The sequence below is a fragment of the Vanrija albida genome (genome assembly GCF_041260175.1).
Source record: "Vanrija albida strain AlHP1 chromosome Unknown contig_4, whole genome shotgun sequence".
Lineage (NCBI taxonomy): Eukaryota > Fungi > Basidiomycota > Tremellomycetes > Trichosporonales > Trichosporonaceae > Vanrija > Vanrija albida.
This window is the reverse complement of record NW_027191423.1, coordinates 2533970-2559675: the sequence shown is the minus strand read 5'-3', so window position 1 is coordinate 2559675 and position 25706 is coordinate 2533970. Positions and strand designations below refer to the sequence as shown.

At 56.2% G+C, this 25706-nt stretch overlaps 8 protein-coding genes across 8 annotated transcripts; 4 read left to right on the top strand and 4 right to left on the bottom strand.

Moving 5' to 3' along the window:
• Nucleotides 1–18: 18 nt before the first annotated feature.
• NEO1 (putative aminophospholipid-translocase) lies at nt 19–4008 on the top strand (the record flags this gene model as incomplete). Its single annotated transcript, XM_069354219.1, has 17 exons — nt 19–201; nt 258–315; nt 364–519; nt 560–982; nt 1020–1273; nt 1319–1440; nt 1488–1648; nt 1699–1800; nt 1848–1951; nt 1991–2666; nt 2718–2806; nt 2932–3034; nt 3086–3292; nt 3337–3479; nt 3527–3584; nt 3628–3831; nt 3869–4008. 17 exons carry the CDS (start codon nt 19–21, stop codon nt 4006–4008), a joined length of 3183 nt encoding a protein of 1060 aa, XP_069208861.1.
• A 273-nt stretch (nt 4009–4281) lies between these two features.
• Nucleotides 4282–6532, bottom strand: TPS1 (Trehalose-6-P synthase/phosphatase complex synthase subunit; the record flags this gene model as incomplete). The annotated part of the gene is made up of 10 exons (XM_069354218.1): nt 4282–4325; nt 4453–4545; nt 4594–4634; nt 4686–4754; nt 4803–5348; nt 5385–5441; nt 5477–5990; nt 6032–6134; nt 6192–6275; nt 6335–6532. 10 exons carry the CDS (start codon nt 6530–6532, stop codon nt 4282–4284), a joined length of 1749 nt encoding a protein of 582 aa, XP_069208860.1.
• Nucleotides 6533–7490: 958 nt separating this feature from the next.
• Nucleotides 7491–9824, bottom strand: GLG2 (glycogenin glucosyltransferase; the record flags this gene model as incomplete). Its single annotated transcript, XM_069354217.1, has 4 exons — nt 7491–8908; nt 8948–9108; nt 9149–9512; nt 9572–9824. 4 exons carry the CDS (start codon nt 9822–9824, stop codon nt 7491–7493), a joined length of 2196 nt encoding a protein of 731 aa, XP_069208859.1.
• A 1207-nt stretch (nt 9825–11031) lies between these two features.
• Q8F55_005728 (uncharacterized protein) lies at nt 11032–12005 on the top strand (the record flags this gene model as incomplete). The annotated part of the gene is made up of 5 exons (XM_069354216.1): nt 11032–11278; nt 11323–11423; nt 11467–11575; nt 11623–11701; nt 11756–12005. 5 exons carry the CDS (start codon nt 11032–11034, stop codon nt 12003–12005), a joined length of 786 nt encoding a protein of 261 aa, XP_069208858.1.
• A 489-nt stretch (nt 12006–12494) lies between these two features.
• Q8F55_005727 (uncharacterized protein) lies at nt 12495–14902 on the top strand (the record flags this gene model as incomplete). The annotated part of the gene is made up of 10 exons (XM_069354215.1): nt 12495–12503; nt 12546–12647; nt 12688–12901; nt 12945–13079; nt 13129–13408; nt 13455–13575; nt 14286–14298; nt 14350–14449; nt 14502–14662; nt 14859–14902. 10 exons carry the CDS (start codon nt 12495–12497, stop codon nt 14900–14902), a joined length of 1179 nt encoding a protein of 392 aa, XP_069208857.1.
• Nucleotides 14903–15476: 574 nt separating this feature from the next.
• Q8F55_005726 (uncharacterized protein) lies at nt 15477–17948 on the bottom strand (the record flags this gene model as incomplete). Its single annotated transcript, XM_069354214.1, has 13 exons — nt 15477–15583; nt 15638–15710; nt 15756–15890; nt 15938–16171; nt 16210–16345; nt 16380–16528; nt 16573–16890; nt 16946–17243; nt 17297–17403; nt 17443–17484; nt 17532–17626; nt 17692–17808; nt 17861–17948. The coding sequence occupies 13 exons, from the start codon at nt 17946–17948 to the stop codon at nt 15477–15479; spliced, it is 1899 nt and encodes a 632-aa protein (XP_069208856.1).
• A 323-nt stretch (nt 17949–18271) lies between these two features.
• On the top strand, nt 18272–21296 carry Q8F55_005725 (uncharacterized protein; the record flags this gene model as incomplete). The annotated part of the gene is made up of 9 exons (XM_069354213.1): nt 18272–18433; nt 18478–18621; nt 18662–18910; nt 18962–19103; nt 19742–20300; nt 20349–20757; nt 20808–20990; nt 21036–21098; nt 21147–21296. The coding sequence occupies 9 exons, from the start codon at nt 18272–18274 to the stop codon at nt 21294–21296; spliced, it is 2061 nt and encodes a 686-aa protein (XP_069208855.1).
• Nucleotides 21297–21440: 144 nt separating this feature from the next.
• On the bottom strand, nt 21441–23235 carry FMO1_3 (monooxygenase; the record flags this gene model as incomplete). Its single annotated transcript, XM_069354212.1, has 6 exons — nt 21441–21660; nt 21710–22089; nt 22147–22410; nt 22465–22860; nt 22906–23137; nt 23183–23235. 6 exons carry the CDS (start codon nt 23233–23235, stop codon nt 21441–21443), a joined length of 1545 nt encoding a protein of 514 aa, XP_069208854.1.
• Nucleotides 23236–25706: the final 2471 nt, after the last annotated feature.

Below are 25706 nucleotides of genomic sequence, written 5' to 3'. Positions count from 1 at the left end.
CAGTCGTCTCATAACTCGATGCCTCGCCTATCGGCGGACGATGAAGCCGAGCCCAGAGCGACATCGTCGTCAAAGGCTCGCCGCCTGTTTGGCAAGAAGAAAGCGCGCCATAGCGACCTCGACAGGGATGAGGGCGAGGCTCTGCTGGCAAACTCGGAGGAGGTTGAGGAATTGGAAGACTCGCAGCTTCTTCAGGCCAGTGTGCGTAATCCGCCATCATGGCCGCTTCACCCTACAGTACTGACCCGAATAACAAGACGCTGGCAACCAAGGCTGCTGCCAACTCACGGGTGATTCCAATACCGTCCCCACCTAGTAAGTGCAGGCGCGCTCGGGCGAGCTTTTGTAGCTGATCAACGCCAGATGCCCGATACACATTTCCTGCAAATGTTGTGCGCAATCAAAAGTACAGCGTCGTAACCTTCCTCCCAATCGTCTTCTACGAGCAGTTCAAGTTCTTCTTCAACTTCTACTTTCTTGTCGTTGCGCTGAGCCAGTTTATCCCAGCCTTGAAGATTGGTACGCGCACTGGAGTGTTCAGCGTAGCTGACAGGTTCAGGATACATTGTGACCTATGTCGCACCATTGGCATTTGTGTTGGCTGTCACGATGGGGAAGGAAGCCTACGACGACTACTGCCGATACCTGCGTGACCGCGAAGATAATTCCAGTCGATATCTGGTGCTCCTCCCCCACACGGACTCGACGCGGGGATCCAGCGCGTCTGAAGCAGACCTGCCTCGCCCTCAGACGAGGTCTACGCCGTCCTCAGCCATCAAGGTTGGCGACATGATCTTGCTCGAGAAGAACCAGCGTGTTCCTGCCGACATGGTCCTTCTCGTGACAAGCGAAGAGGAAGGGTCATGCTTTGTCCGCACGGATCAGCTTGATGGCGAGACCGATTGGAAGTTGAAGATTGCGGTTCCAGAGACGCAGCAGTTGCACGAGAAGAAGGTTGGGGGCCTGGAAGGCAGCCTCTACGGTTAGTCAAACGGCGCCGGCAACCACTGACGGTTAAGCCGACCCTCCGATCAAGGACATCCACACGTTCTATGGAGTCCTGAACATCAAGTCGACGGACCCAGGGGCGTACGAAGAGAAGTCCATTCCGCTGTCGGTCGAGAACATTCTTTGGGCCAACACTGTCCTTGCTGCGGGCTCCGCTGTCGGCCTCGTCGTTTACACGGGAAATGACACCAGGGCTGTGTTGAACACCAGCGAGCCAGAAACGAAGATCGGAACCTTGGAGAAGGAGGTGAACAAGATGGCCAAGGTATGTCCATTCTTGTGCAACTGGGAACCGTAGCTGATTGAGCAGATTCTCTGCACTGTGACGTTTGCTCTGTCCGTCTTTCTTGTGGCCTTGAATGGGTTCCGAGGACAATGGTACATCTACGTCTTTCGCTTCCTCATCCTCTTCTCTTCTATCATCCCTATCAGGTTGGTGTTGGCTGGTTTGGTTAGAGGCTCCGCTGACAGGTCGTCAGTCTCCGAGTTAACTTGGATATGGGCAAAACCTTCTATGCGCACCAGATTCAACACGACTCCGAAATCCCCGGCACTGTTGTTCGGACCGGTACTCTGCCTGAAGAGCTTGGACGAGTAGAGTACCTGCTCACCGACAAGACGGGCACTCTTACTCGCAACGGTGGGCATGCTTCCTGCATTCGCTCGGCGGCCACTGACAAACTGCCGCAGAAATGGAATTGAAGAAGCTCCACATGGGCACTGTCGTGTTCGCCTGGGACGCCATGGACGAAGTCGCTCACTTGCTTACCCAGGGCTTCAGTGAAGAACCACGTGAGAGCTCTCCAGCTGTAGTCCACATGTGATGCTGACCCAGTAAGAACGCAGGCAAGGGTCAATGGGGCCAGGTATCGGCGCTCGCGGTCGCCGTGACATCTCTGGCCGTGTCAGGGATGCGGTTGTTGCCTTGGCTACGTGTCACAATGTACGTGTAGCTGGACGGACGAGGGCTGACGTTTCTCAGGTGACACCAGTTACCAATGATGACGGGACTGTGACATACCAAGCGTCGTCTCCCGACGAGGTGGCCATCGTGGAATGGACAGAGTCTGTCGGCTTGACTCTTGTTCACCGCGATCGGACGAGCATGACCTTGCGCGCGAAGGGAGGCGAAACGTTGACATTCGACATTTTGTCACTTTTCCCCTTCACCTCCGAGTCCAAGCGCATGGGTATCATCGTGCGAGAACGGGAGCGTGGGACTACCACATTCGTTCAAAAGGGAGCGGATGTTGTAATGTCCCGTATCGTTCAGAAAAACGACTGGCTGGACGAAGAGTGCGGCAACATGGCACGAGAGGGTCTACGAACCTTGGTGTTGGGAAGGAAGCGCCTGTCCGACGGAGCCTACGAAGAATTCGACAAGCGCTACCGAAGTGCCCAACTATTGGCCGGTGACGAGCGTGCAGACGCAGTTCAAGCCGTTATCAGCGAATGCCTGGAGAACGACCTTGAGCTCCTGGCTCTCACTGGTGTGGAGGACAAGCTCCAAGAGGATGTCAAGTCCACGTTGGAGCTGATGCGCAACGCGGGTCTCAAGATTTGGATGTTGACTGGAGACAAGATCGAGACTGCCACAAACATCGCCGTTTCAAGCAAACTTGTGTCTCGCAACCAGTACATTCATCAAGTCGCGAAGTGTGAGTCTGGTCGCATCCTGCTCTGCAACATGGAAGCTTACCAACTGCTAGTGAGAGCGGCCGATCAAGTGCGCGATATGCTCGACTTTCTTCAGGCCAACTATGACTGCTGTCTGGTTATCGACGGCGAGTCTCTCCAGGTAGGAGCATGATCGTGAAGCTTTGCTGACATCCCAAGCTCGCCCTGGATAAGTTCCGCAACGAATTTGTGATGCTTGCAACTCAGCTGCCAGCTGTTGTGGCTTGCCGTTGCTCCCCCACTCAGAAGGCCGACGTGGCCAAACTCATCCGCGAGTACAGCAAGAAGACGGTTTGCTGTATCGGCGACGGTGGTAACGACGTTAGCATGATCCAGGCAGCTGATGTCGGTCAGTATTGAAGTTGTCTCCATGAGGCGCCAAGCTGACAACGTGACACAGGCATTGGCATCGTGGGCAAGGAAGGCAAGCAAGCTTCTTTGGCCGCCGACTTTTCCATCAATCAGTTCTCGTACCTGACGAAGCTCCTTTTGTGGCATGGACGCAACTCGTACAAGAGATCAGCCAAGCTGTCGCAGTTCGTCATCCACCGTGGCTTGATCATCTCGGTGATTCAAGCCGTATTCAGCTCTATCTTCTACTTTACCCGTGAGTCACTCTGTCCGATTGCGATCCTCAACTGACACCTTCAGCCATTGCTCTGTATCAAGGCTGGCTTCAAGTGGGATACGCAACGGTGTACACCATGGCGCCCGTCTTCTCTTTGGTCCTCGACCGAGACGTCAGCGAGGATCTAGCTCTTCTCTACCCCGAGCTCTACAAAGAGCTAACCAAGGCGAGTCTGACTTCGAGATGTTAAACAGTCCACTGACCGCGCTTCAGGGACGGGCTCTCAGCTACAAGACATTCTTCACTTGGCTCACCATCAGTGTATATCAGGGTACGTAAATGGCAACGTAAAGTGTAGCCACTGACTTATTCAGGTGGCATTATCATGCTTCTCTCGCTACTGTTGTTCGAGTCCGAGTTCCTCCACATCGTGGCCATCTCGTTTACAGCACTCGTGATCAACGAGCTGATCATGGTCGCCCTCGAGATCACAACCTGGCACATCTACATGGTACTGAGCGAGCTGGGCACTGCGGCCGTGTACTTCGGTTCCATGGTTGTCCTACCCGCTTACTTTGGTGAGTTGGCTCTCCGGTGCGTTATGCTGACGAACAGACATGAGCTTTGTCCTCTCCAAGCAGTTCGTCTACAAGGTGGCTGTCATTGTCGCCATCTCAAGCTTCCCCCTCTACGTCATTAAAGCACTGCATCAACGATTCAACCCTGCCGCCTACGCAAAGGTCTCTGGTGTCTAAGCACATGCACTCGTCATTGTTGATAAATATACATAAATCATAGAGGGTCGATGAACAAATACTTCGGCCTAGTCGTTGGTCGCTGCTGTGCCTCACGTGTTCTCAGATGGATCTTCATCCACTACAATCAGGTTTCGGTCTTTGACGGTGTGGACGAGTTGAGAGTGTAGCGTCTTTTGATGCTCGCCTTCGAACTCGTCCGGCTCAAACTTGCCCCCGACTTCCGGCGTCCTGCCAGAACCGGTCCCGCTGGTGCCAGGCCCGTTGACCTGTTCAGCTCATTGAGGAACGACAGTCCCCATGACTGGGCAGTGAAGCTGTGGACAGTCAGACACAAACAATTTCAGACGAGTTTTGAACTCAGCCACTCCACGCCAGACGTACTTTGAGACATACTGAAGGAGTGTGTCAGCTCCATCCAAATACACGGGCCCGAGAAACTACTCACAGCAAACAGTTTGGTCCAGTTCTGGGCCCTCGTCTCCGCACTGAGCGTCAAGGCTGAGTGGATTGCTTTCGCGGTCTGGTCAACATCCCCTGGGCAGAACGTCAGGAGCTGAGTCACACGAGGTTTTGAGGACATACAAGGGTTGATGATCAGAGATCCGGCCAGGCTCTGCGATGCTCTGTGGATGGTTAGCAAAAACAACAGGACGAAGAGCAGCGGTGAGACGAACCCCGCAAACTCGGAAAGAATCATCGAGCCATGGCGATCGGACTGGGTCGAGATGTACTCGTAGGCGACACTGAAAGCCTGTCAGTTTATTCGTCTCCACCGTTCGTCCGTCACTTACAGGTTCATGCCATCCCTTGTGGAAGTCACAAGACAGACATCGGCCAATGCGTACATGGCGGTCAACTCTTCGAATGGCACGGAGCGGTGCATGAAGATGATGGGAGACCACGTGGGAGTGCTGAACTGGCCATTGATGCGACCAACCAACTCGTTGACACATGAGCGGAGGTTCATATACTCTTCCACGTCCTGGCGTGATGGGATAGCGAGCTGGATCAGAACAACCTTGCCAATCCATTCGGGGTGCTGAGTAAGGAAGACCTCGAGGGCGTGGAGCTTCTGAGGGATGCCCTTGATGTAGTCGAGGCGGTCGACGCCGATGATGACCTTGCAGTCCTCGAAGCGTTGCTCGAGCTTTGCAAGACCGGCCTGGACAGCAGGGTTCTTGCGGCCTTCCACGAACTGCCAGGGGTCGATGCCGATGGGGAATGTACCGACTTGCACGTAGCGGCCTTCGAACTCGATGCCGTTGGGCTGCGTCTCAATGCCGAGGATGCGGGTGCACGAGGATAAGAAGTGGCGGGCGTAGTCATATGTGTGGAATCTGCTTGTCAGATGAGCTCAATGAGAGTGCACCTACCCGATAAGGTCGCACTGCAGGACACCAAACAGAATCTCGCGGCGAACTGGAAGGATTCTGCGGGTCAGCAACGTCGGCTGATAAGGACTCACCTATAGATTTCAGAGGAAGGGAACGGTGTGTGCAGGAAGAAGCCGATGCGGATGCCGCCCTTGCCTCGTTGTCTCGCGGTGAGCTCTTGCTTCTCAAAGGCGCTCATGCCTGGCAGGACACCAGGCTGGCGGTTGCCGCCACCAGCCGTCACCTCGCCGCCGTCCTCATCCACCTCCTCCAACACAACGCCTTCGTCCAAGCTGTGGACGACGCCCTTCTGCATCCCGACGTCGTTGACAACGGCGTCATCGACACCCTCCTTGACACGCCCCATCTCACGGCGAGTCAGCTCTCCTTGAGCCGACTCGCCTGAAATCATGGAGCGCAGGAGCATGGGAAGGAGCATAAGGTGGTAGTCCTGGACCCAGACGACATCGCCCGATCGAACAAAGCCGGCGACAACGTCGGCGAAGCGGATGTTGGCCTCGCGATACGCCAGCCAGTATGAGGGGTCGAAGTTCATCTCTCCGGGGTGATAATGGAAGAGTGGCCAAAGAATCGAGTTGGAGAAGCCTGGATGGCCGTCAGTACTCTGTCGCCCCTCGACAACTCACCGTTGTAATGCCTGTCCGCGAGCTCATCGGACAGATAGACTGGGTAGCACTGGTACTCTTCCAGGAGCCTCCTGTTGACATATTCTCGGTCTTGAACGGGAATCTTATCAACCGTCAGCTCCAGACCTCTCCTGGTGCATTGGCCGAGCGAGACACTCACGTCCTTGCCAGTCCAGCCGATCCAGGTGAACGACATGGTCTTCTTGCATCCTGACAATGCCGATACCAGGCCACCCGACGACATCTGTTCGGGGTCAGTCACTCGGCCCAGCCAACTACGTCAGCTGGCTTCGGGTGACGCACCTTGAACGAGTAGTTGCCCTGATCATCCTTTGAGATCGTAACTGGCAATCGGTTCGAAACGACAATGAGGCGGGGCTCGTTGGCCGCCTGCTCGGTCTTGGGCAGCTGTTCGCCGCCCATCTTGGGAGAGTGACCGGCGCTTGGGGACGAGTTGTGGTTGGCAGCGTAGGCGGCCATGGAGGGGTCAACCGGGGGCATGTCTAGCACACGAGAAAGGAGGGCTGCGCCGATGAGATGGTGGGGGAACAAGTGCTGGGAGGATGGGTGCTTGAGGTGCTTGACCGGGTGTTTGCTGGAGGCGGAATGGATGAAGGGGGGGAGATGGGGTTGGGGATGAGGGAATTGTGGGAATGGCCAAGTAGTATCTAGGTTATGTCGGCCCGTCACTCGTGACGCGTGCGGAGTCGTGTTCGGACCGGTCGGTGGGGCGGAGATGGGACTTGAGGGCCGGGGGGCGACGGCGACAACGTGCGATGACGGGTGGGGCTAACGAGGGGGGCCAACGAGGGGCGGCGGGGCAACAGCTCGGCGTCAGAGGAGTCGACGCGCTAAGCAGGAGCAGCAGCAGCACGACGAGGAAAAGGTCGACGACGGAAAGAGGTAAGACTATCCAAACAAGAGCGGACTTCAAATTCCATGTCGTCACTGCAGTCGCTGCGCACCCCAGCAAGCAGCCGTCCGCCCCTCCCACACAGCCAACAACCGCTCATCCCCCACCACACGACACCTGATACACACTTGGAGCGTCTAGGCGGCGGCGGGGTGGCGGCGCGTTTGACGTATCGTATCTCGCGATTGTTCTCTCGCATTGTCCTCCGCGCCCCCGGCCCGCGCCGCCCGTAGTGGCTCGCCTCTCCCTCCTCTCCCCTCTACCCCAACCCGTCTGCAGCCGCCCCAGCGGACGCTCGTCCCAGAGATTCAGTCAGGCACCGTTCGTCGTCCTCGTTCTCATAGGCCAGGATAAGTGTCACCCACCCGGCCCGCGGCATTATCCGGCCCGCTCCACCGATCAATGATATCATCCTTTAAGGCCTGTTTTGCTGCACATGGTGCCAATGCATACCTTTGTCCCATTATCCCTCAATTGTCTCTTCCTCGATTATTGCAATGCACACATACGCAGCGGCGGCGTAAGCAAAGCGCCGCGCCCAAGCTCTCATCGCTTGGGAGAGGACCCACTTCCAGAACCAACAAACCTGCTAAGCACATTCTGCGAGTCCTGCCTCATCACGTCCAGGTCTGTGCTGGGGTCCCAAACCCGGCCCCGCGACGTCGACGATCCCTGCTTTCCAACAGGTGGTTGGCTGAAAGTGTAGGCGGGGAAGGCAGCGTTGGAGTGCTGGCGCCCATGGCCGCGGCTCTTGGGGGCAGAGCCCGCAGAACGGCGCTTGACATTCGGCGCATCGGCCGCCTTGAAAGTCGGGCTCGTTTCGGGCGAGGCTTGTGCGCTTGCGTGCGAAACACGAGGACGGTCCGTCTGCGCATAACCATCGCGATAGCGGGTGTTCGAGGGATAATGGCCCTGCTCAGCCTCATCGTCTCCGTCGCGACTCGTGTCTGACCCAGTCTTGGGCTGCTGTTGTCCGCGGCGATGGCGTTGGGCGGTTGGGGTGGCAGGGTCGCGAGGACTTGGGACCGCAGTGTGAATGGCCGACCGCGGCAGGCGCTCGGCCCCGATGCCAAGAGCAGAGAGACGCTTCGCGTATCGATCGATTGAGGCCACATCATCCCAAGCGTTCCGGTAGGCGGCCACCGAGTCTGAAAAACCGGCAGTGGGCCGACTATGCTGAGAATGCGAAGTGGCGGGCAGGACGATGGACTTCGGTCTAGTGGCGACAGACCGCTTTGACGAAGGTGTCTCGGTGATAGGAAAAGCCCTGGTGGGGGCTGTCCGGGGCGCCTCCTTACGCTCCCAAGGGAACACCTGCTGTACATTGGCCTGGCTTGGCGTCGTTGAGGTGAAAGTCTTGTACCAGTCGTTGGACTGGACGTTGTTGGGGATCTTTGGGTACTCCGTGTACGCGTTCTGGGGCAAGTTTTTGAAGTAGTTGGTCTGAGCCTTGACTGGCTGCTCCCAGGCTGGCGCATACACCGTGTTCATTGGAACCACCATTTCAGGGTGGCTGTTGCGAGGAGGCGAGTAGCGCGAAGCGTCCCAAGTGCCTTCTTGCTGATGCTCGTGTCGGTGGTGCTCTGGCTCCCGGTACGCCTGCTGAGGACGCTCGGTGACGCTGTTCTGGGGCGGCACAGGTGGCTGGTCCGTGGAATCGGTATTGGCCTTCGTGCTGGTGACGGCCGATGGCTGTGGTTTGGGTCTGATAAGATCCACGCGGCCATCCAAGGGAAGTGATGTGTACTGCCCTGGCTTGAGCGCAGTGACTCCGTGCTGGATAGCATCCTTCAGGCTGTCAAGGTCCAGCCTATCTGGGACTTGAGTGGCCCCTGCTCCTGGGCTATTCCAGATCGCAACATGCTCGGGGACTTGGAAACGCTTTGCAAGGTTGGGCTCGTGCGCAGCTGTGGGGCGAACATGTCTGTCATACACAGTAAACCAGCGATCCAACAGCGATTCGTCTGGGACTGGTCAGTGTCTGGGCGACCTGTGGCACTCACAGTCAAATGCTGTGGCAGGCGGAGGGGTCGACGATGCCTGTCTGCTCGACAGCCACTTCCAAGGCTTGTTGGGGCCAATGAAGTGAATCAAGTTGATCTTGTGGGCGTAGTGCTTGTACGCAGGAGCGTACTGATAGGCAGCGCTAGGAGTGACATTATAGCTGTGGCGTCAGAACCTGTCCGCGGACCACCACGACGTACGTGAAGGGAAGTCGGTTCCAGGGGCCGCCGGGTCCATCCTCGGAGAAGTACTCGTTCAGCAGCCCTTGGTCTGCGCCATCAAAGCTGCCATTGCCACTTCCGCTGTCGGCATGTTCGGCCAGGGTGGCTTGGAGAGCCTTGAAGTCGGACAACTGAGGCCGGATAACCATAACACCGGAGTTGAAGCAGTCAGGCCAGCCAATATCAGGCGACGCAGAGAACCTGTGAGGACTAGTCGATTCGAAGAGCTGGTCAAGAGGGCGGAGAGGCAGGGTGTCGGCATCGAGGTACACAATAGTGGAGAACAGGCTCTGCAGTCGGAAGATGTGGAGCTTGGTCAGAGCGATGTCGAGGTCCGGACGTCCTTGAGGCGACAAGTCAGCCTTCTGCAGCGAGCTTTCGGGCATGCCAGTCATAACTCACCCATGAGTTGCAGTCCCTGTTGCCCCGACGCTCCCGAGGCAATGGGTTCTACGCCAATGACGAGATCATAGCCCGCAGTGCGTAGCACACCGATGGCATGGGCGTCCACCGTCTCTGGGGTGACTAGACAAACGATCTTGAAGTTCCGCGGGGCAGGATGAAGATCTTGCAGCGAATGGAGGAGCACCAGAGCGCCGGGGAGGTATGACGAATTCGTGAGCAGAGTCACGAACGCATTGGGGAGAGGCGCCATGATGACGCCGACGAGGCCGAGCGCTACGAGCTGCGGTTGGAGGCTGTGGTCTGGGCGGTGCGTTAGATATGGTCGCCCACCATTCAGCATGTGAGGGTACGCACGTTGGAGGTCGAGGCGACGCGGTCAAAATCGGAAGGGGAGGAGGAAAGCCGAAGCCCAACTACCAGGTGCTTAGGTGTTTGCTTGCCGACAAGTTGTGAATGCGACAACTGGTGGAAGTGCAACCGCAACTTTGGTGAAGGGGGATGGGAGGAAGCAGTCGAGGGGGGGCCTTGGCGGTGGAGATGACGAGGTAGCACACGATTCGATGGCAAGGGCTGATTGTCTTGATCCCCACGGACGAGTCAGAGCAGGTGGTGGTGGAGGGTGGGGTGGGGGATGAGGAACGGGATGGCGGCGGCAAGGCGTGTGTCGAACCTGGAACGAGCGCCAGCCAAGACTGGGATGAGGGGCGATGAGAAGAGAGGGGATGGGGAGGGGCACAGGGAGAACGAGGATGAGGCCGAGGTTGAGGAGATGGGACGAGGATGTGAGGATGGAGTCGAGGGAATGGATTGAGGCGGCGCCCCAGAGCCAAACACTGAGGGATGGAGGATGCACTGACATTGGTCAGAGTCGAAGCCGCCGGGTCTGACATTTCAAGCGAGCGGGGCAGCGAGGGAGCGGCCCACCGGGCCTGCCGGCCGGCCGGCTCGTCGTCGGATGGATCCACAAACCCTTGACGCCATTGCCCCGACCGACTGGAATCCTTACTGCCTGGGTGGGGCGGAGGCGGCACCGCGGCACCAGTCGTTCCAGGCACGGCTCATTGTTTCCCTGATTCAACAACAAAAGTCATACGCCTACATCGACAATCCAGGCACAGAGAGAAAAAGGCGCACAAAATGTAGCAGGCCTAATCGACTGACCACCACCCACCACGACCCACAAGGACCACGCAAGTCGCTGTGCCCCACCCACCCACTCCTCCAGCCTACCAGTGCTCAGTGCACGCTTGACGTTGCTTCATCATCGTCCAGACATCGCTCCCTATCACGCACCCCCAACTCAAGCACCACAGTCACCTCGCCGGTATCGACAGCCCACACAGCGCGGGTCCCTCGGTCACGCCTCCTGTAGCAAACTCGCACCCAGCGTGCCTAAGCGCACGCCATCTTGACCGCATTCTCGTAGTCCTCCTTCCTCGGCTCGAGACACAGCCACAATGAGTGCAAGCGACCCCAGCAACCTACGCTCGTCAGACTTTGAACTCGATGATGATCACATTGAAACACCACTCATTACGCCGGCCTTCATGGGGGCACCATCGAGGTCACCGTACCACCTGCCAGCCAGCGAACAGCTGCGCGGCGTCGCCAACCGCATCATCTTCAGCCGCTACTACATCCTCTTCTACTTTATCATGATGAGCCTCAGTCTCGCGACAGTAGTGCTCAGTCTCATCGCAACAAGTGAGCAGACATTCTCGACTCCTGGTATCTAACAACGTCATCAGGTCGGCAGCAATGTCCCCCTGCATCATGGCACATCCTCGAGGTGGTTGTCAACTTCCTCATGGTTGTAGAGGTGTCCACAAGGTGGATCGCGTACGGCAAGGTGTGTCTTCAACTCTGGTGCCCGATCCTCACTAACCGTGCAGAAATACCCCATGACACTGCTCAACGTTCTCGATCTCGGGCTGGTCCTCTTCTGTGTCATCACCCTCATCCTGGTGTTCGTAAACCCTTGTGGGGAGGGAACCACGAGGCGTAAGTTTACTCCGCACTGTAAGGGCCTAGCTGATACACTTGTGTAGAGGAGGAAATGCTTGACACCATTCTTCTCGTCATCCGTAACGGTGTCCAGTTTCTCCGACTCGCAAACATTCTCCGGCGGTGAGCGTTGTGACTCTGGCCTTGCTTTGGCCGCGTGCTGATATCCGGCCGCAGATCTGGACACTCGCTGTTCAACCCTCCAAAGCCCATGGACCTCAGTCAAGCCCGACAGGCTTCCTTGGCGCTCGACTTGGACATTGACGACGAGGAAGCGATCGCGGAGCGAGACTTGACCAGCGGCCGTAGCCTCGCTGGCTACCAGCCGGTGTACGCTGATGATCGCACGCCCCCACGAGTTCAGTCGCACAACAGTCTGGGATCCAATGAGCACATTGGAGAAGACCAAAGTGCTTGGAACCGGTGAATCTGTTGCCTACATAGATGAAATGACATTCAAGTGCCCATATGATATGATGTCACGCCCACTAGATACCGACGCCACCCACCTGCCCACTGCCGCGCCGGTAATGTGGAGGTCAGTCCAGAAATTTGGACCGCCAATTTCAATCCTCCCACTCATCCATCTCTCCATTGTCCTTGCATCAAGCCAACAAGACCGCGCGTCTGAATGCTCAGACGCGCGCCCTATTGATAACCCAAGCGGCCAGTGACTTATGAGCATCCTGCCTCATGTCGTCAGCTGTCGGCCTCTTTGTGCCGACCGTTGAGCGTATCGACCTCGGACGCCCGAAAGGTGGTCGCCCGCGCAAGCAACCGCTGCCAGAGGAAGAAGTTCACGCACTACCACCACCTGCGACTCCCCAGGACGCAGTCCCGCTATACACAGTCGGTGGTCATTCGAGCACAGCCCTTGAACCCCGGAATAGGCGGTGGTATTGGAACTGGCCTGTCAATGCTCGAGGTAAGGCAGACCTGTCGGCAATAGCTGACAACCCCAGTTCAGATTCCCAGCGAAATAGAGCCTCCGAAGGTCATCCAAACGGGATCCACCGACTCTCTGAAGCACTCTGCAAAGCATCCTCTGCAGGTGCTGATCGCCTCCTCTGTGAGTGAGATCCCGGTGCGCGGAGCACTAACACTCTCAGACCAAGTACATTCATGACACCCCCGACATCTACGAGCCGGATGTCATCGCTGAGATCGTCTCCCAAGAGATCATAAACAGCTATCCTGATCTCGACAATGAGACATTCAATGCGCGTGTTGATGGGAGGCTGTTGGGAGTGATTCAAAATCCGGCTATCCGCAAGAGACCAATACTGCTCCTCAGCCCTAGTGGCGATGTGGGTCAACTGCTCAGTAAGTTGGCACGCCCAACTTCAGCAGATACTAACAAGCGAAGGCATAATGCTGTTTTCTCAAACCCTAGGAAAGAAGCGGGATGCTCAACCACCCACCAGCCATCTCGCCTACGCGTTCCAAACCCCTATCCGGCAGATCGTCTGTTCGTCTTTGACGTCTCCTCATCGTCTAGATGGTGAGTTAATGAGCCGTACTGGTCGCACCGGCTGACACGTGAATTGTAGGCTGTGCCACTGCTTTAGTGGTCCGCCTTGCAGGGGCCACCCACATGCTGAGCGTGGTCCCCAATCCCTCCTTTGTCTCCCCGACACACGACTTGCCCGTCACGGTTGCAACCATCGGCGAGCTGCCACCGTCGTCAACGGAAGGCCGCTGTCATGTCGACGTAGCTCTTGACCCACTGTCGTGGGGCAAAGCGGCCATCGTCGATGAAGGCGGTGCCGTTTGGCTGTGGTCCGAACAGCGAGAGACGATCAACGGTCGAGTTCAAAGGACGTACAAGGTGTCAGTGTCTGCGCTCAGTCCACCGTCAGATGCTGATGGTCAACAGGGTGAAACTCCGCGATTCAGTGGCACAAGCTGGGGATGGCTTCTTTCGGGTAGCATTCGGAGTCCGTCCTGGAACTGTCCTTGTTCTGTCACGGCGGACATTGGACATGCTTGATCTGGAAGTACGTCCCAGGGGAAGAAATTGTGCTAACTAGACAGACCGAGGGCCCTCGGCCTCAGTCAACCACAATCATGACCCTCAGTGATAAATCACAACAGTTCACCTCAATCGACAAATCTGCTGCTCAACGCGGGGCGGCCTTGACCTGCGTGGCGACTACAAGAGAGATCATCTGGATAGACGAATACCAGCTCGGAGCGCCAGTGTTTCGCTGGATTCACGACTACGGAGCAGGCAGAGTCAAGGACCTTGAGATCACTGTTCAACCCGAGAACCCACACCTTGGCTATGAGGGCCTATCTGCCTGGGAGACCATTATTCTCTCGTCGCCGTCATCGGAACTTACGGAGGCGATACGAGTGACCACCGCCCTCCCAGTATCAGTGGTGACAACGCCCTGGTTGATTCATGGTCTTAACCAAGGTCATCATCTCCGTGACTTGACCATTCTACCTCTGAATGGCTCACCTGTGGTTGGATTCGGTAAAGACGGGAGTTTGATTGCGGCACGAATGCCCACATCGGCATCTGCACCACGCTCAAGTAGCTTCAACTTGGCGAAGAAACTTGAAAATCCCAATGTCCCTGCCATACCACGACCTCTGCCTTCTTCTGAGCAGGAAGAAGACGGTGTCTCCGACGATGGCGATTGGCTTTCCTATGCCTTCGCTGGGGATAGCTCGGCTGAGAAGGCCGATACTCGGTGTAAAGTACTGCAAGGGCGGTGGGCCTGGTCAGGTGAGGTGGAAAGTTGACGGTATCCTAACATGCCCAGAAATCAATGACTTCGCTCAGCCTGCGGCTGTCCTGGATCTCACGGACTTTCAGAAGTACATTCGAGAGTTTGAGGCGCCGCCAGAGCACAAGCTGACTGCGTGAGTAGTGCAACAACCCCGAGTGTAGTTTCAATACTAACGACCTGTGAAGCGGCGAGCTGGCTCGTAGTCTCAACATGGACGCCGCTCCAACCACACGATCTTCACTGCTCCCGAAGCTCGGTACTGTGTCTCGCGACACAGTCACAAAACTTGATGATGTCGACTTCGCCAGCACCTTCTCATCGGTTTGGGCCGTGCACTCTGGAACCGGTGTGCAGCGCACCACAAGCGGGACAACATTGGAGCGGACGCCTTTCCAAAAGCAAGCATATCACGAGGAGTCTCAACGACTACTTGCCGACCTGTCTCTGTCGAGAATCATCCTGTCCATGGATGATGTTGTCCAGAGAGAGGTTGAGAGAGCAACGCCAGACGACTTGTTTGCGGAAGCGGCGGGCCTGCTCAGCCTTCAAGAACGGCAGGCCGATCCTCCGCAGTTTGGAGTGCTGAAGCCTAAACACTCGCTTCAAAACACTGAACATGAAGGCCAAGCATTCGACTTCAATGATATCAATCAATTCCTCCAGCAGTGGCATGTTGGCAGTGACCCGAACACGTTTACCTGGAGCATGCCACAAACTTGGTCATCGCATTCCAGCACAGCACCGACATCACATCAAAACAGTAGACCGATTCGACCTCTCCCTTCTGTTAGGGTGCACCAGTCTCAGCCTGTCGTCGTGGCCCCTGTGCCTCAACTTCGGCCACTGGTGGAGAATGACTACCTGAGGACGACAGGCGTTGCTCCCGTCTCGCACCACTCGTCTCCTCCACGACCACTACCAGCATCGCAGCCCTCGCCTCCTCGCAGTTCCTTTGAGCCATACCCCCAGACACAAGCAGAGCGCGGGCCTTTCGGAGATCGACCCGAAGCAGTGTCCAAAACCATACGGAAGAAGGCAACAAAGAAGAGGCTTGGAGGGTTCTAAACATGTTGTATACCATGCATTCATAGTTGTACTGTATCGGACGGACAGCATGTCCTCTCCATGTGTGCCTATAGTAGCACGCCATCACACTTGGCTTAGGAACTGCCGAGGAAAGCGACCAGGTGATCCAAGATCATCTTCTGCTGAGCAAGGACTGACTCCTCGTCATCTTGATCGTCGGCCTCAATTCGTGCTGCCATTTCTGCGGGGGACATGGTCAGTGGGCACGGCTAACGAGATCGGTGCAAGTTCTTACCAGACAGGATCTTGTTGACGTCGGAAAGAGACTGGCCGGTCCTCGACAGCAGGGTTTCAGCGTGAAGCTTGGCCTATCATCCATCAACAGGGCTCGAGTTCTCGCAGGTGATACCTACACCATCGTCCTCCATACACATCCAAGCCAAGATATAATCAGCATTCTGGACGGCGGAAAGGCCAGAGGAGAGGCGATCAAAGTACCACTCGTCCTCTTGGCTCTCGTCGATATCCTCGCCTTCCGCAGCGAGGTCCTGTAGATGTTAATCAGGAGAGGACGGAGAGTCACCAATCCACAGACCTTTCGTTGTTCGGCGATCTGGCGATCGACAGTCCTCAGACGACCTTCTGCGTCTCGTCGGAGCTCCAGGAGCCGGTCGATCTTCTCGTAGTCCTTCTCCACAAACTTGGCGATCAACCGCAGTCGAGGGGGAGTATCTGAAGACAGGTTGGTGAACAGACTGGCGATAATCCCCAGGAGGTGCTCGTCCTCTTCGAACGTCCCAGCTTGCGCGCGACCCTTCTTGTCTCCCGCCTGCAATGTCAGCAACTCTGCCAATGGGGTTGTCTAACCTTCCCCATGAATGACGAGAACAAGGTCTTCAGGCCCAGCATCTCGACGAACCGCTCGCAAGCTGGCGCTCCGTCCGCTGGCTGAAGTGCGTAGTCTAGCACCTTGATCGCGCGACCGCGGGCCATCTTATTTTCCCTGGAGCTCAGTATTGTCAAGACGCTCGACTCACTTCAACATCATGATCATCAGCTCAACACCCTCGGCAGCAACAAATTGCTGCTTGCCTTCTGGCTGAGAGACGAGGGAGCACAGTGAGTTGAAGGTGTTTTCCATGAACTCCTCCTCCTCTGCTTCACGGGGGTCCCGTCGACGGTATTGCTGCACGGGAGTCAGTGTGCTGGAAACATGCAATGTAAACTTACCGATAGGATCGTCAACAGCTTGTCGACACCCTCCATCTCGATGACCTTCAACGCGTTCGCCCGGCTGCTTTGGAGGAGAATGGACAGGATTTCCGAGGCATACTGCTTGTTGCTGTCGTAGGCCTCGACAGACATGCGATCCAGAAGCCACTTCAACAAAGGTGTTGTTGATCCAACCTCATCCGCCAGAGGCGGCATGAAAGATAGCAGGTTCTCAAAGACCCCTAAGATGGAGAAGACACCTTGACGGTCTGTGTCCTCTTTCTCGTCGAGTCGATTCAGATTAGACACCAGCAACTCGAACACTGAGTTGGCAATCTAGGTCATCGTTAGCTATGGCTGGTGTTGGCGACAGAATGCCAGGACCACTCACCAAGGAATCAATCAGCTCAGCCATTGCCAGTCGAGTCTCCGAAGAACCCTCGGCCTTCTCGTTGACAAGGTCGTCGTCGTCGCTCAAGTCATCCTGGGCGCCAACATCCTCGTCGGTGAGCTCCTGCAACACCTCCACGACGTCGATGGCGATATCGGTGTTCTCGTGACTCAGGAGGCTGACCAACAGAGTGATGGTTCCGCCCTTGACCAACTCGGGGTAGAAGACCGTTGGGTTCTGGGTGAGAGGCAGAAACCGCTTAAGGGTCGCGTCCAAATCGGATTCGGAGTCGATGAATCTTGAACAGTGTCAGTGTATTTGCCCGTTGTCTGAGCTTCAAGCATGACGTACTTGGTTGGGTCGTCAGGATACTTGCCGCGCTGCTCGGCATTCCTCGTGACAGTTCGTTCGAACTGACCAGCCATCCGCCTGAGAGCCGGCAGGGTCATGGCTGCGACCTGATATTGCTAAGCATGCTTCCTGAGCTCGTCACCAACCTCCTGATCGTCGGTTGCCTTGTCGAAGATATCAAGGATTTGCTGTGGATGTCAGGAGCCAGCTCCACACGCAACAGCGGCTCGCTCACATTTTGCTCATCATTGAGACCTCCTCCAAAGAACCTGCCTTCATCATCCTCTGGATCCGAGTTGTCCTGGTCGTAGCCATTCCCGCTGGGTGCTCCTGATTGAAGGAATGCGCGTGAGTCAAGTAGACCGACCACAAAGTCCCCAACTGGAGCAACCTACCTGTGTCCTCACTCTCGTCTTCAACCCGAGCCGAGCGGTCAACTGAACGAACTGGGGCAGCACCCTCAGATGCACCAGAACTCTCGTCTGGTCTAAATCGCTTGAGAGCTTCTGAATCTGGCATAGGTGTGAGAAGGAGGACGGAAGGAGGGGAGGTTCAAAGGCTTACCTGCTGAAGGGAGGTCGGGAAGCTTTCGCTTGGAGCCAGCCTTGCCAGGAGGCATGGCGGGTAGCTTGAACATCTTATCGATATCCATTGTGCCGATGCTTGCTGATGGTGGGCGAACTGCAAGTCGATGTGGAGAGTTGAAAGAGAGACGAGTAAACAAAGCGAAGACAAGAAGGTCGACCATGAATGAGTCTGAACCAGTTGGCGACTTGTATTGCCTCCGAAATCAACAGTGGATGCGGGGTAAAAATGCGGGGAAACACCAAAGTGCCAGCTCACCCCGCGTCAGTCGTCATCACATCCATTCTCTCCCTCTCGCTCTACTCGTCTTTCCATCTCTCAATACCCGGAATCCCCAGCGGGCGACTAAAAAAGCGGCCGCCAGAGATATCTCAGATACTCTCATATCCGATGGGCGCCGTCATTTTGCCCAGCGGCTCTCCCGGGGCTGAAGACGCAGCATCAGGCCCCGCCGTAGCCCTCTCGACTGTTGTTACCGCGGGTGGACGCCCGACCTCGGCCTCTCTCGCCACGCATGCCCAGGAGCTACAGGAGAAGGCTCATGCGGAGGAGGTTGGTTGTCCTAGTGTGCGTGGGCTGTGACTAACTTGCACCAGGGAGCCCTGCATTCGCTGGTCAGAACCCATCGGAATAGCATCGCCGACCAGGTGACATCCGGGCAGGCCCTTGCAACAGCCTCTGTCTCCATTGACGACTCCCTGCAGTCGGTGGAGCGTCAGTTCGATATTCTAGACGCCTCTGTAAGTGGGCCAATCTGACTGCTTTTTCTGACGGTTCCAGCATGCCACCTCTCTCACACCTCTTATCGACGCGGCCGTGTCACGACAGACTTACCTTCACGAGGCAGCAGTCGCCAACCTTACCGCTTCGACCCTGGCATCGATAAAGAAACAATACGATGGATTGGTCGATCTGGAAGACGCCATGTGGACCGGGCATGGGGCTGATGAAGCGTTTCTCGCCCAACTCGAGCACGCCCAATCACCCAATGTTGGTGGTATCGATACTGCTGTTGCGTCCGCCATCAGGGTAAGCTGACTCTTGCTCCAAGATTGGAAGTGCTCCTCTGACATGGTTTAGAGCAGGCATGATCTGTTAAGGACTATGGCTTCCGAGCAGCTCTCCAATGCCTGGGCCGGAGCCATCTCCGTCACGGAGGGCATCTCCACCAGTGGACCGCGGATTCAGGTTACGAAAGAAGTCCACTTATCGGCACCACGTCGTGAGTGTAGAGAGATGGCAAGGCTGAATGTCAAGTTCCCCGCCTCACGCCGCCATCAAAGCCGACCGCCGAGGCAAGCAATCAACCCTACTCGGTATCGCAGCTGTTCACAGCCCTGTCAAGACTGGGTATCTTGCCTCCACTCCTACGGGACCTGCAAGCGCGCCTTCTTCGAGCCGTTATCCATCCACTTGTGGATGGAGTAGCCTCAAATGTGGAGCAGACCAAGTCCTCGTCAGTGGATACGCTGCAGCTCAGTGCAAATCCGCATCAACAACCGATCGACATTGTTTGCAACTTGAAGGATGTCCTGCTGTTCATCGGAAACCAGGTGTACCCTACGCCGTCCGATGAGTCTGAAGCTTTGGCTCAGCAGCAGTTTGTCTCAGAGATCCGAGGTGAATCCTTCCGCTACGTTTTGGAGCATCTGCTTCTGCCGGCAATGCCGACTTCAACGGCACTCCTTCCGGCTTGGGTCGAGCTGGTACGCCAATCAGCTCAGTGGGAGGAACAGCTCGCTGGCGAATCAAGCTCTGCAACCGTCCTGGGGGACTTTCTGGCCTCCGGTGCGGGAGAGCGTTGGATTCTTGAACGCCAACGAGAGTTGCTTCGTCGGGCAAGACGTCTTGTCTACGAAGGCTGGGCCCACTGGGCATGGAAGGTCGTCGACGTCGAGGTTGTTGACGACGCCAAGGCTGTCGACAACCTCAACGCTGTCAACGTCAAGGACACTATCTCGCCATCAATCCCCACAGAGGAGGGCGACTTATCGGAACCCGAAGACGGCGATGGCTGGGGATTTGACGCTGATGACGACCAACCGGCAACGAAAGGCACTGCTACCCTCGCACAGAATGATGCAGAGGAGAACGACGGCTGGGGCTTTGACGACGAGTCACCGACAGTTCCACAGCCTGTCGTGCCCAAGAAGCCTGTCAAGGAGGCCCGACGCTTGGGGAAGAAGGTGGGGTCCAAACCAACACCGCCTTCTGAGGAACGATTGGATCATGTCGAACAGTATGGAGCCGCCCAGCCCAGCCCCAGAGCACCATCACCACCTTCCAATGCAGTGAAGACAGTGGTGACGGTAGGTTCAACAGCCAGCAAGCCGACCTACCGCATTTCCACAATATGCGACGAGGTGCTGGCAATGGCAGGAGATTTGGCCAACGACATTGACGGCTTCTCTAAACTCCAGTAAGGCTGCCTGTCTCCCTTTCGCATCCAAGCTGACTCTCTTCTAAGGTTCACGCATTCGTCTTTTGCGAGCTCGGGCAGTCGTTTAGAGGGTCAACTTGCCGAAGTTCTCGACTTTATTCGTGCCACCACGCCTGTCGCCCATGCAGCCCACCTGAAGTCCACTCCCGCTGCCACGTTACAACTCGGGAACGACTTCACGTACATCGGAAATGGCCTTCACGAGTCGCAGGGTGTCACCGCTTTGCCGACTGTCAGCGACGTTTCGGAGAGGTTCAAGGCGGCAGGGAGGACCCTGTTCTTGGCATGCGCAGAGGACCAAATAGCGCACGTCTCGGCGCTTCTCAAGGTTGTCAACAGACTTGTCGATACCGCTGACGAAACTGTCTTTGCCAACGCTCAAGTGGCCATCCAGCAGCTGGTAGAGTTTGTGGAGAATTTGGCGAAACAGACCGAGGTTGGTGTAGTGTGGCTGCCGATGGTGTGTAAGCTAACACGGAATCACAGAGCGTTGTCGAGGCTCCTCGTTATTTCCAGTTCCTCGGCCTGGTGATCGAAGAAGTCTGCAACACCTTCCTCGACGATGTGTTGGCAATGGACGATATCACCGAAGTGGAGTCGACTAGAATCGGCTTGCTGCTGGGTCGCATTGAAAGCCTGGAGCAGTTGTTTAAGAGCAACACCGACGATGTGAGCGCCAAACTGGCAGGAAGGGACGTTCTAATGAAACCACAGGTTTCAAGCATTCCCACCTTTGTGCCCCACTGGCTCAAGCTCTGCTATGTGAATGAGCTTCTTGTGAGTGTACCATAGCCTCCCACCGTATTGCTGCTGACAAACATGCAGGGAGCGAACCTGGTGGACATCACCTATCTGTTTGAGAACGGCTCCTTGGTGGACTTCACCCCCGACGAGCTTGCCAAGCTGATTCGGGCACTGTTTGCAGACAGCGAGAAGCGCACGAAGTTGTTAGGCAAGGTTGAATTTTCGGCTTAGAACCAAGAGAAGTCTGAACTGTATCATATGCATATCCTTCACAAGGAGAACCAATGTGTTTGAGAGACAGGGTGCCCGGTGTTCATGTCGTGGAGACAGAGGCTTAATCTATCCACCCTTCAGACCAAGACGGACCTCTCCAGTCTAGGAGGTCAACTTCGCAAGCTCTTCGTCGTCGACGATGAACGGCGTTCGGAATACACCTTGAGCTTCTTCTCGGGCAGCGACAGGTGAGAACTTGGAGTGTCCAAACTCCCTGATGCGCTTCTTCCAGTCTGCCCATTCGCCCCACTTGCCCTCGCTCGTCACTTCCTCAGGCCCACCCTCACCGATGAAGGCAAGGAGTTTCGTGGCATAGTCAAACCTAATCAGTCAGTTACAGGGCCCACGGATACGCGCAGGTGAGCACATACTCTGCTGGGTGGCCGAGGACAACAACGCTGTGGGCTTCGTTGGCCTCGTCAGGGTGCTGAACAAGCTTGGCAGGCTTCGAGCTGGACCAGTACGTTGCTACAGCATGGGCCTGAAGCTCGGCGAAGGGCCACGAGATGGCCTCTGCGTGCAAAAGAAGGAAGGCGATCGTCGGGTCTGGGAGGTAGAACACCTGGAAGCTGTCCAAGTTGTGTGCACGAAGACCGCCCTCGTAGGTGGACTTGCCCACAAGCTCTGGTGGAGGGCGAGGAGACCCCTTTGGCGGCTGAGGGTAATGGATTATCGGATGACTGGCGAACGGCTCATCGGCGGGACGAAGGAACTCGAACCTCACTACGTAAGACGTGGCAAAGATGATCACCTGGAGCAGGAGCATATGGTTAGCGACGTGATCTGCGACCCGGCACCAGTCACTCACGTCAACATCGTCAAGCTCAACGCCATCGACAGTCCGAAGACGTCCAGCGGGTGATCCAGCAGAAGGAGCCCATGCCTGGTCGATGCTCCCAATCGTGTGGATGTGATCCTTCCAGCCCTTGTCCAGCTGGGCATCCAGACGTGGCTCACTGCGAATGGACCGATATACCTTCTTCGGCTTGGCGTCCTTGCCCTCGACAAACGTCATGCCCAATTCGCGGACAATGTCGGCAGACGAGGAACCAGACCCGACCACGAGCACCGTCTGGAAGGGAGAGACTGTCAGTCACAGATCCCGCATCACCCGAACAACTCCTACCTTGTTGGCAAAGTCCTCTGCGCGTCGGTACCATCGAGAGTGGGTGATTTGGCCCTTCCAGTCCCACAGACCCGCGATGTAAGGAACATAGGGCCGTGAGTCGCTTCCGTTGGCAACCACGATGTTGTCGAATTGCTCCTCATAAGGGGTGCCGACATCTGGCAGGCCTGACGTCGCCGTCGGAGTCCACTCAACCAGCCATTTCCTCCGCCTGCCATCAGGCGTCGCAGGGGCATGATCGGAAGGAGTGTATCGCACGCGAGTGACAATGCGATTGTGGCGAATAAAGGGCAGGTACTTCTCGGCGTACCGCTCCTGATAGGCTTTCATTTGCTTGTACGTCGGCAGGAACGGAGTGTTCGGAGGATAGGGGTGCTGCCTGTAGGTCATGATGTCCTTAGAGGGTGAGTTGCTGGACCTGGACCTCGATCACCAACTCACCCTCGGCGTGTTTGCGATGACACCGGCATACATCGGTGTCGGGGCGGGAGCAAGAAGTCCCTTGTGCTCATTCTCGGACAGGACGATAGGCTGACCATACTCGTCGAAAGTCACGACGGCTTCTGGAGGGGTGGCATCGAAGTCTGCCCACAAGCCACCAATCCTCGACCGAGCATCAAAGGCGACTACGTCGAACCCCTTGGAGAGGAACTGTTCGATGGCACCGAGCCCTCTGCCTCCGGTCAGAAACACAACCACTCGCTGTGTCGGGACTCACGCTGGACCTGCGCCGATGATGAGAACCTTGGGCTTGTCGATATCGACCGTCATGTTACGTAGAGACAAAGGCGATGAACACAGTGTTGAAGAACTCCTCGAGACAGTCGTCCAAGCATTGTTATTTCTGTCAATGCTGGTCGGTCGTATCGTCTGACAATGTGGCAACGTCGAGGACAGAGCAATGGCGACATTCGTGCGTGATCTGTCCCTCGGACTCTACCTCCACCTCCACCCTCAGGATCAAAGCCAAGCGTGGCTCGCCAAAACGCCGATCGAGGCACCATTCAACGTGCTCGACGCTTTGATATCTCGGCTTCCTCGGCTGCTACCGCCGGTGACGACGATGCGCTTGAGCGCTCAGCCAAGTTGGCTCGACGTAACCAAGAGGCAGGCAGAATGAGCATCAGCTTGCCACTGCGATGCCCGTAATCTATTGTCACTGCTCTCCTCACTCGATCTTTCGGCCTCCTTGGTGCCCTGTCAGGCTGCAATGAGCATTCCGAATGATACCGCAAATAGACGGCGCATTCACCGGTTGAAGCGTTCCCTGGTCTCTGTGCCTCCAGGCGCGAGACAGTCCAAACATGTAGGTCCACTCTCATGATAACAAAGAAGGCCCGAAGGGGCGATCCGCTCAATAGTTGATCAGTGGTTAGGCGGCCCTCCAGTACCATTCTATGTCGCCATCCCTTCATCTGTGTCCCCGTGCATCCGTAGCAAGTGATTCACTGCTGAAATGTCAGTGTCAGCCTTGGGTGGAGCACATTGAGATCATGAGGTCTCCACCCTCGAGGCGCGAGGGAGGGCTCCCATATCCGGCCCACCCATGGGTTCTCACATTGCCACCTGCTCACGACTAACACCACTTCGCACAGTGAAGGTTGCATTCCGCCCCTGTGAATTCTAGCAACCGTTTCCTGGGTGAGTGCGTGCGGTGCAGTGGCAGCTCGAAGCCAGCATGAAGCAACTGCACGGACTCTTGTTGTACAGATCGCAGAGCCATTGACAATAGCTGCCTCTGCTCATCTCGCCGTGCAGGCATGGGATCGAGGAGTCTTTCGAAGAAGCAGTCAGTTGGGCTTGACAGACGTCTTTGACGCAACCTCAGTGGTAGATGGATAGCATAGAGGGCTACGTTGCCACTTGTACCGAGGTCCTATGATGATGGGAGGAGATGACTCGGGTGACGCTTACCAAAAACGTCTTGAAGCCGTGTCCTCAACGGGTCCATTGTTGGGTTCAGCTCGTCATTCAACCTGTTGACGGTTGGGAGCAACGATGGTGTTGTGGAGGAAGGGCATGGCGTTGGGAGGTCCCTTTGAAGGCATTCTAGCCCCTCGTGAGGTTGGCGGAGGCTGCCGTGTAAATGTCAACGGTTGGCCCTCGCTTTCTCTTATGCGCCGCCTTTCCGTCCACGACGCGATTATTAAGGAAGCCGTACCATACATAGACCAACCACCATGAGAGGGTAGACCTAGATATCCTCCTGCGGCGGCACCAGAAGCAAGTACTCCAACCTCCAGGACCGCCCAGTCAGTAGCATGCGGCATTTGAGGCAGAACACTTATGCCGCGGAAGGGAAAGTCGATGGGATTGAAGCCCAGATGGCCGCCTACCCTGTCACACCTGTGAACCCAATGGCCAATGCTCTCCGTTGGGCTTTCAAATAGGCCCAGCATCGTTGCGCGTATAAATGACCGTGAAATGAGCATGCACATGCACGAGTAGTGGAGATCGGCACGCGATATTGCTGATCTTTTAACAACCCTCAATGTTGGTGTCCTTAAACTGACGGAGGGCTCGAACACCCTCGTTGTCATTTTCGCTTGGCTTTCCCTCAAGTGTCAAAGGTATGGATGCGCCTGTGGAGGGGGAATTGATTACTGGGTGGTTGTAACATCACAATGTAATGATTGGTGGTGACTGGGGCCAGTGCGTACGGTTTGCGCCGGTATTCGGCGTATAGAAGACACGCTGATGTTGGTCAGCACGACACGGGTTGAGATACAGATTCTCAGTACTGAATGATGTGGCTCTGGCACTGTTTCAGCCTATCTCGCTGTAAAATTGACTCGAAATCGGCCAAATCCGCTTTCAACTTTGAGGTGCTTTATGGTTCGACACATTTTCACCACAGAGTAGCTCTGTTTAACCTTGAATACTGTGTCTCGCTTGCACATGCTTTCGTCAAGTTGCTCTGTTCAAAGGACAAGTGAAGTTGTGGACACGTTCAAGATAGGTGCAGGAGCTCGGTGGCAACTCGGCCTCAGGTGACTGACTACAACTGACACTGTAAAGCCACTTGCTGAGTAAGTATGTTGGGACAGGGTGGTTCGAAATAGAAAGCAGCTGCCTCCTCAAAACGTCAAACTTTGCTGCACCCACGCGTCATGTTATGTGCACGCCTTTGATCCCGTCTCAACGCGCAAGGTGCGAATTGCTGACATACAAAGCCAGCTCTGGTGACTGCCCCTGGGTCTGTGGTGATGGATGGTGTGTTTGAGGGCTGTCCCTTCGCCTCT